This window comes from Heteronotia binoei, chromosome 2, assembly GCF_032191835.1.
Source record: "Heteronotia binoei isolate CCM8104 ecotype False Entrance Well chromosome 2, APGP_CSIRO_Hbin_v1, whole genome shotgun sequence".
NCBI classification, from domain to species: Eukaryota; Metazoa; Chordata; class Lepidosauria; order Squamata; family Gekkonidae; genus Heteronotia; species Heteronotia binoei.
In genome coordinates this window covers 190,913,401-190,921,967 of record NC_083224.1, presented here as the reverse complement: position 1 = coordinate 190,921,967, position 8,567 = coordinate 190,913,401, and the positions used below count along the sequence as shown (strand labels likewise).

Below are 8,567 nucleotides of genomic sequence, written 5' to 3'. Positions count from 1 at the left end.
GGAAGCCACTTCTTTGGGTATACAATTTCACAGGTCGAAGTCTGAGAGCCCCTGTATCCATTGCGTTAAGAGCTGTCTTCCCATGCAGAGAGGTGCGTCCAGCACCTGCCTACTATCCCTGCGCTTTTCACATGCTCAGAGACCCCTGTCTTTTCACTCCCAGTCTTTTTCAGTGGCCACGTGTCCCCCCTCCCTGGGAAGCGGGCGGTGGGGCCAGGCGGTGTGGGGGGGCGGTGTGCAAGGGGGCCAAGCCGTCTCCCCTCCCTCCCAGGGGGCTGCCTGCTCTGGGGGCTCTTGGCGCTCAGCCCCTTGCAAAGGCTGGGGGGGGAGTGGGGGGGGGAGAGAGAGAGAGAGAAGCCCCCCCAACATTGCACGCCCCCCCCCCCGGCCTGCTGCGACCCGCCAGAGGCAGGCCGGGCTCCCCGCCCCCAGCTGCAGCAGGAGGAGCCCCTTCCCCGACGGAGGGCCCGGCGGCTTCTCGCGCTTCTCCGCCTCCGGCCGGGCCTTTTTATAGCGGGGCTAAATTTAGGCGGCGGCAGGGCCCGGGCTGGCTGGCTGGCTGCTGCTCCCTCCCTGCCTGCCTGGGACGCGTTTCCTGCGCCGCGGCCATTGGGCTGCGCGCTCGGCGGGCGCTTCTTAAAAGCGGGCAGGGCGGCCAAGCCCCCCACACGACGGGACGGCCCGGCCCCGCCATGGAGCTGCTCCGCGGGCCCCCCCACCTGCCGCCGCCGCCCCTGCCCTCCTTCGCCTCCTTCGGCCACCGCCGCCACGCCGCCCCCCCGGTGAGTGAGCTCTGCACGGGCTCAGAGGCTACGGAGGGAGGGAGGGAGGGGGGGGAGCGGCGCTCTGCATGGGCTCAGAGGCTACGGAGGGGGGGGAGCGGCGCTCTGCACGGGCTCAGAGGCTACGGAGGGAGGGGGGGAACACGCTCCGACGGGCCCTGCTGTGGCTGGGGGGGCCGCGGCAGGAAGAGGCCCCTCAAGCAGCGCCCTTTCTCTCCCCCCCGCCCCCCCCCCCCGCAGAGCTGGAGCTGCTGCAGCCTGGAAGCCACGCTGGCCCCCTGCCTTCCCCCGCTGCCTGCCGGAGCCCTCGCCCTTGCTGCCGGAGCCCCTGGACGCCGAGGACGAGGAGGACGAGGACCTGCGCACCGTGCTGGACTTGGTGCTGGCCATGGGGGGCGGCCAGGGCCCCCTGCCCTTCGCGCACGACCCCCGCCGCCCAAAGGGCCCCCGCCGCCGGACTACTACCCGCCGCCCATGGCGGAGCCCCTCCTGGAAGCCGGCGACCCCTTCCAGCCTTCGTCCTACCTGGAGCCCCCCTACGGCCTGGCCCCCGCCGGCACGCTGCAGGGCCGCTTCTGGGTGGCCCCGGCCTTGGCCGCAGAGCGCCTCTTGGAGGCCGCCGAGCCCGAGCGCGACGCCTACCGGCCGATCAAACAGGAGGGCAGCCCCGCCGGCGGGGAGACCCCTCCGCTCAGTCCGGAGAACCTGCTGGCTGCCTCCCATGCCTACCCGGCGCCCTTCCGCGGGGGCCCCCTGCTGCTCACCCCGCCCGCCTCGCCGCTGCTGGAGCCCAAGCCCAAGAGGGGCCGCCGGGCCTGGCCCCGCAAGCGCACCGCCGCCCACACCTGTACCTACGCCGGCTGCGCCAAGACCTACACCAAGAGCTCCCACCTGAAGGCGCATCTGCGCACCCACACTGGTGAGCAGCGGCGGGGGGTGGGCGGGCGGGGACGGCTGCATGCAGGGCCCGCGCATCCCAGTAGGCCAGATAGGCGGTCGTCTAGGGCGCTCCCGGGCCTCATGCGCCCCATTGCCCCTTCCCCACTGCTGCCCTCCTCCTCTGCCTGTCTGCGGGAAGGGGCCCTCGGTGTGCCCCACCTGCCTTCGTTGCCTTCCCCTTCACAGGAGTTGGCTGGGCACCCATAGGGCTGGCCCTAGACTGTCTGGCACGAAGGCAAGGTGACTTTTGGTGTCGCCCCCCCCCACCCAATAATGTCACCGCGTCACTGGGGAGCACCCAGCTTGGCCTCCTTTGCCTAGTGGGAGAAATCCCGCCCCCAGCCCTGGCTGTGTGAAAGGAGTCCAAGGCAGGAATCCCCTTTCCATGTGGAAGCAGCCTTTTGGCCGCCATTGCTGCTGCCACCAAGTTCCTATAGGCGGGGCGGGGGTTGGGGGTGCTGATGCTCCTCCTTTCTCCACCCTCCCTCCTAGAAGGCCACCATGGCCCAGCAGAGGGGAGGGGAGGGGGGCACGGTGGGCAGGGGACCAGCCTCGGTTTCTGGCATGGCGGCCTGTGCCAATCCTTGTGTGTTTCTCCTCTGCCACCCACCCCCAGGTGAGAAGCCCTACCACTGCAACTGGGACGGATGCGGCTGGAAATTTGCTCGCTCGGATGAACTGACGCGGCATTACCGCAAGCACACGGGGCACCGTCCCTTCCAGTGCCACTTGTGTGACCGCGCTTTCTCCCGCTCCGACCATCTGGCTCTACACATGAAGAGGCACATGTGACCGGGATGCACCAAAAGGACTCGCCCAGACTTTCGGGCAGCAAAGAACTGGGGCTCTCTTTGGCGGAGCGCCGGGGCGGAGCCCGTTCTCCCAGACGAAGCTTCCTGACGAGGCCACCGGGCCCTGCAGAAGTGGCTCACGGCTGCCCAGGTGGAAGAGACTGTCGCTGACAATGGTGGCCCAGGCCGGAGGCTGGACGTTCCACGACCGAGGCTCGCCGGTTTGCCCTCACCTACACTAGAAACACAGGCCTTGAGGTCTTGTCAAAAGAAACTTACAAATAATATAAATATTGTAAATATTTTTATACAGATGTACTGGACTATGCACACAATAGACAAATGGGCATTTTGCCTGCTTTTTAAAAAATTATTTTAAAATACTTTTAATGTTACAGAGTTTTGTAAAATAAAAGCAATTCTGAGCGGATGTGTATTTCTCCTCCTGCACTGTGCCGCTGGAAGAGATCCCAGTGCCCTGGAAATAGAACATGGGCTGCCCAAAGCTGTGCTCTGACTGCCCCCCCCCCCTTGCAGCTCCATCCCAATCTGGCTATGGCAAGCAAGAAAAAGACCCACAGGGCCACACACACACACGCTCTTTTGTTTGAAAAGAAACCAGAACTGTAATTTTAGTCTCATTTTTAATGTATAAACTCTTTTGAGTAGCCCCCTGAAATGTTTCCCAGCTGCAACTGTGCAGGCAGCCTGCAATCGTGGAGCTGCATTCTGCAGCCAGAGCCCAGCCTGTCTGGAGAGCTGGGGGGGGGGGGGGAACCCCTTCCCTGCTGCTCGTGAGGCAGGTCAACTTCCACAACCCAGCCAGAGGGAGAGAGGGAGGGATCTGTTGAGGCTGGGTGAGTGGGCGTCAACGTGGCAGATGCGGTTCAATGTGGCCAAGTGCAAAGTAATGCACATTGGGGCCAAGAATCCCAGCTACAAATACAAGTTGATGGGGTGTGAACTGGCAGAGACTGACCAAGAGAGAGATCTTGGGGTCGTGGTAGAGAACTCACTGAAAATGTCAAGACTGTGCATTTGCAATAAAAAAGGCCAACGCCATGCTGGGAATTATTAGGAAGGGAATTGAAAACAAATCAGCCAGTATCATAATGCCCCTGTATAAATCGATGGTGCGGTCTCATTTGGAGTACTGTGTGCAGTTCTGGTCGCCGCACCTCAAAAAGGATATTATAGCATTGGAGAAAGTCCAGAGAAGGGCAACTAGAATGATTAAAGGGCTGAAACACTTTCCCTATGAAGAAAGGTTGAAACGCTTGGGGCTCTTTAGCTTGGAGAAACGTCGACTGCGGGGTGACATGATAGAGGTTTACAAGATAATGCATGGGATGGAGAAAGTAGAGAAAGAAGTACTTTTCTTCCTTTCTCACAATACAAGAACTCGTGGGCATTCGATGAAATTGCTGAGCAGACAGGTTAAAACGGATAAAAGGAAGTCCTTCACCCAAAGGGTGATTAACATGTGGAATTCACTGTCACGGGAGGTGGTGGCAGCCACAAACATAGCCACCTTCAAGAGGGGTTTAGATAAAAACATGGAGCAGAGGTCCATCAGTGGCTATTAGCCACAGTGTGTGTGTGTGTATATATATATATATATAAAATTTTTTTTGCCACTGTGTGACACAGAGTGTTGGAATGGATGGGCCATTGGCCTGATCTAACATGGCTTCTCTTATGTTATGAGGGAGGGAGGGCAGGCGCTGGGCAGCCCTCAGCTTGGTCCTTCCGAGGCCCCTTAAACACTGGGCTGTCCAGCGGGCAGGGTGATGAGAAGGGAAGCGCAGCTGAGAAGGCCCCGCAGACAGGCTGGGCGGAGGGAGGCCAGCAAGGATTGGACTTGCAAAAAACAACCCTTCAGTGGTTAAATGCAGACCAGGGAATTGTGCTTAACATCTGCATGGGAGGGTGTGCTGCTGTACACTTTCTTGTCCAAACGAGTGCCTCCGTAGAGTAGCTTTTCCCTCTGTGAGAAAAATCCTGCCCCCCCCCCCCCCGCTCCTTCTAGAGGCCAGGGGCCTCCCCAGGGCAGAGCACAGGACGGTGCCTCATCTTTCCACAGGGCCAAGAGGACTTGCCTGCTGGAAAGAGGTGCCCAGCAGAGCTTCAGGAAGGAAGTGAAGGATGTGCCAAACCCGCGGGCTGGCCTGCTGCTCCAGCTGCTGCCCTTTCTCCTCCTTGCCCCAGCTACAAGGCCCACCCCCCACCCCCCTCCCCCAGGTCAGGGAAAGCCTCCCCAGCATTGCACACCGCTACTCCGGGGTGGGGGGGAATCTCTGGGTGGGCAGGAGAGGCTCCTGGCAACTGGTGGGCAAGCCAAGCTGTGCAGCACATTCCATTGGCATGGGAGGGCAAACAGCCCCGCTGGAAGGCTCCAGCAAACCCCCCCTCCCTCTCACAAGGGGTCCCAAGCCCATTCCGCTGCCTCTAGGGGCCCCCAAAGCTGGCCTCTTTCTGCATCAGAAGGGCGAGGGGGGGGGAGCCCCAAGTGTTGCCCTGGAGAACCCTTCCTGCCCGCCCACCCCCGAAAGCAGATCCAGGAGGGCAGACAGACCAGCTGGCGTGACCCAAGAAGAGAGCAGGCCTGGAGTTCCAAAAGCTCCAAAATAAGTAACTTTTTCATTTATTATATTAAAACAATAACATTTCTCTTATATTAAACCATAAACACAGAGCATAGGTTAAAATTCAACAACACAACACCCCCCCCCCCCGCAATTCGTTACATGTCCCAAGTCTATAGATACAGTCATATACATATTTGGCTAGCCCTGGGTGGCAGCAGCAGCGGCAGCAGCCCGTCCCCCGCCCATGCCCACCAGCCCCTGCGAGGGCAGCGGGCACACAAGGCCACGATCCAAAGCCTTCCGGTCTTCCCCTTTGAGCAGCCGGTCCCTCCCTCCCTCCAACCCTCCCCCCCCCCATGCCAAGTCATGCCACAAACAGGGATCGACTCCATGCTCTGCAACACAAGCCCAAGGCTGGGTGCGTGGGACTGCCCCTGTTGTGGCTCTCTGGAGTCTGCCCCACCCGAGGCACCGCTGCCTCCCTCGGCCACGAAACCACCTTTAATTGTGAGATGGAAACACAGAACAATAACCAACAAAAAGAAGGGGGGGGGGGAATGCCAAAAGTCCATTTCTGATGACAGAAGCAGTGATAGCAATCCAGCCTCTTTGCGACTCATAAAGGGCCACCAAGACAGCCCCGCGAATTCCCATCTCACCAGCAAAGTGCAGCCCACAGATCCAGGAAGCTCAGAAGAGGCTGCGGGAAGGGGGGGGGCGCGACGGACAGGGGGAGGAACAGAAAGGCGGCCATTTTAGCACAGGTTCCATAGGTCACACAGAGCCGCTGGAAAGAGCGGGGCTGGGCTGGGCTCCCAAGAAAAGCCTTCGCTACAGCAGCCCTAAGGACTGAGCACTTGAAGGAGAGAAGGGAAACGTCACCTTAGGGCAGACTGCCGGGGGCTCGCGGGTCAGGTCACAGAGAGGCAAGCACCGTTCACATCATGGGATGGTGAAGACGATCCCCCCCCTCTGTCCCCCCCAGCAAGAGGTAGCCCGGGAGGGGCTCAGAGGAGCTCCCCATGAGCCAGAGGGGCAGGCAGTCCAAGCGAGGCTTGGCTACCTGGGAGACAGGGCCCGCCAGCCGCTTCCTGGAGGCCTTGAGGCAAAGGCTTCACATCTGGCTGCCCGTCAAGAGCAAAGCTCCTCCCCCCTGCACTGGTCAAAGAAGGTGCAGCGAGTGAAGGATGGACACAGGACAGCAGGGGCCACGAGATCGAGGGAGAAGACTTCTGGCCACCAGAAGGAGCGGGGGCGGGGCCAGCCTGTGGCCGAGAGAGATCTGGCCAATGAGGCGGGAAGAAGCTCACGGGACTGGGATTTTCTGCCACCCACTTCTGTCTGCACAAGAGACTTGTCTTGCCTTCCCTTCCACCAAGCCAGCAAGTGGCAGGCACTGGCGACACGGTGGGAGGGAAGCGACACAGCTCCACACAGACACCCCCACCGTGCACAGACCCTCCCTGGCTTTGCAGCCCAGCCTGAGCAGGGGTCGGAGCATCCCTGAGCCAGAAGGGGGGAGGCTGCCGGGCAAGCCCGCCTTCACCCAAGGTCTTCCTCAACAGCTGCCAGGCCTTGGGTGGGTGGGGTGGCTGACCAGCCGCTCTCCTTCACCTCCCGCCCTCTGGCCGGCCTCAGATGCAGCGCAGAGCTGGCTGCTACGGCTTCCTCGGGGAGCTGAACCCCCTGCTGCCCCCAAGCCAGCCCAGAAGGGGGGGGCAAGGTGAGAGAGGAAGCCGCTCAGCCCCACAGCCAGAGGGCAAGGCTGGCTGCCACAGAAACCACAGGAAGGGAGAGGCGGGCTTTGCAGCACATGGGGGTTGCCCAGCAGCAGAAGACTGCAGCCCCTACCCCGTTCCAGGAGAAGAGGAGGGCCTGCAGCAAGGAGAGCCAGGAGGGGCTGGTCCTCGCTGCAGTCTTGGCCAGGCTGGCAGGGAAAGAGGCCACGGGGGACAAACAAACGCCACAGAAGCCAGCAAAGGCCACGGCGGGGCGGGGGCATTTCGTGGAGCCCCCAGCAGCACAAGGAAAAGCCCCCTCCTGCGGTCTCGGCAGCAACACGGGGAGTCGCTTCATGCGGACGTCCACAGAACAGTGCCCCCTCCCTTCCCCAAAACTTCAGACTGTGAGGCTCAGAAAGTCAGTCCCCGGGGGGGTGGGGGAGACACAACCTGACGTGGGGCTGCTGCGGCTGCAAAGGCAGGGGCTGAGGAAGCAGCCGTCTAGCAGCCCAGAAGGGAGGGGGGTTCCCTGCCATCCGCAGCAGGCAGGTATCCCCAGAGGTGCTCCCGGAGTGGGAGGGAGGCTGATGACTCTCGGGGGGGGGGGGGGCTTGCTCAGGCAGCAGCAGCTGCAGCCACCGGCTCCTCTCTTGCAGTAGGAATCCTCCCCCCACGGCCCTTGCAGCGGCCAGCAGAGAGACCGGGGGCTCTTCCTTCATGGTGGTTGCTGTGCTGGCAGAGGGCTCCTCCACACAACTCAGGCTACAAGAGGCAGGGCAGCCCGGGGGGGCGGGGGGAGAGGCAGGACCTTCTGCGCAACGGCAGGCTCCAGAGGTGGAGGGAAGCTTCAAGCAGTCTTAGACGGTCAGTCCAGCGAGAACCAGGCTACATTTCTCTAACTCTCCAAGGGGGTTCCTTTCTCGAGACAAGCAAGAAATGTGTGGGGAAGGACTGACACCCGCCCCCCCCGCAGCTGAGAGTCTGAGCAGCAGCACAGCTGACTCCAACTGGAAGGGCAGCTCGGGGGTCTCCGTGCAGGCAGCCGCTGGCCCTTCTCAGCCAGAGTGCAGAGCGGCAGTTTCCCTGCCCGCGGCACGGATGCTGCAGTCTGGGCACAAAACGGCCCCAGGAGAGGGAGCGGCCCACGAGCAGGGGGAGGGCAGCTGTCTGTCTGTCCATTGCAGGCAGCTCGGTTGCCAGTCCAGGAGTCGCAAGTCCTCGGCGTGGCCGGAGCTCCCCCAGCAGCCTCTTCTGATCGCAGCCAGGCAGGGCCCTCATGAGGAGGAGGCGGTGGGGGGGGCAGCGGGGGGCATGTCGGCCTTGCTGAGGGCGATGGCCAGCTCCAGGTCCTCCTGCTCCTGCCTCTGCAGCCGCGCCAGTCGCTCCTGCTCCGCTTTCTCGCTCTCGCGCTTGGCCCACACCAGCTGCTGCTCCTCATTCCCAAGCTGGAAAGACAGACAGACACCTGGTTACGAACCCGCTGCGACATGGGGCAGGGGCTGCCCACGGCCCACCTCCCCTGCTGGAGCCCCGGAAAGCAGCCAGGCTCACCCGGGGGGGGGGGGGCGCCAGTGGAAATGGCTGTGTCCTGGCTGGGCCCTTTCCTCTTCCTTTCAAGGTTTCTCCGAAGGATGAGCACTCTCCTCCTCTCTGCTGGCTTCCCCACTCCCAAAAAACCTTTTGGCCTTTCCTTTACTTCCCACTGAGTCTGCTCCCCAGTGTCTTCCCTTTGCTCCTTCCTTCTTT

General features: G+C 61.9%; 1 protein-coding gene across 1 annotated transcript; it reads left to right on the top strand.

Moving 5' to 3' along the window:
- The first annotated feature begins 692 nt into the window (after positions 1 to 692).
- On the top strand, positions 693 to 2,942 carry KLF2 (KLF transcription factor 2). The gene is made up of 3 exons (XM_060233101.1): positions 693 to 782; positions 1,023 to 1,701; positions 2,338 to 2,942. The coding sequence occupies exons 1-3, from the start codon at positions 693 to 695 to the stop codon at positions 2,511 to 2,513; spliced, it is 945 nt and encodes a 314-aa protein (XP_060089084.1). The 3' UTR covers positions 2,514 to 2,942.
- The last annotated feature ends 5,625 nt before the right edge of the window (positions 2,943 to 8,567 follow it).

What these genes read in the sequence shown, in the direction of transcription:
- KLF2 (XM_060233101.1), top strand. Translation starts at nt 693, where the DNA reads ATGGAGCTGCTCCGCGGGCCCCCCCACCTGCCGCCGCCGCCCCTGCCC. An exon ending in GCCGCCACGCCGCCCCCCCG is followed by an intron (nt 783 to 1,022) that starts GTGAGTGAGCTC and finishes CCCCCCCCGCAG; the next exon opens with AGCTGGAGCTGCTGCAGCCT. An exon ending in GCATCTGCGCACCCACACTG is followed by an intron (nt 1,702 to 2,337) that starts GTGAGCAGCGGC and finishes ACCCACCCCCAG; the next exon opens with GTGAGAAGCCCTACCACTGC.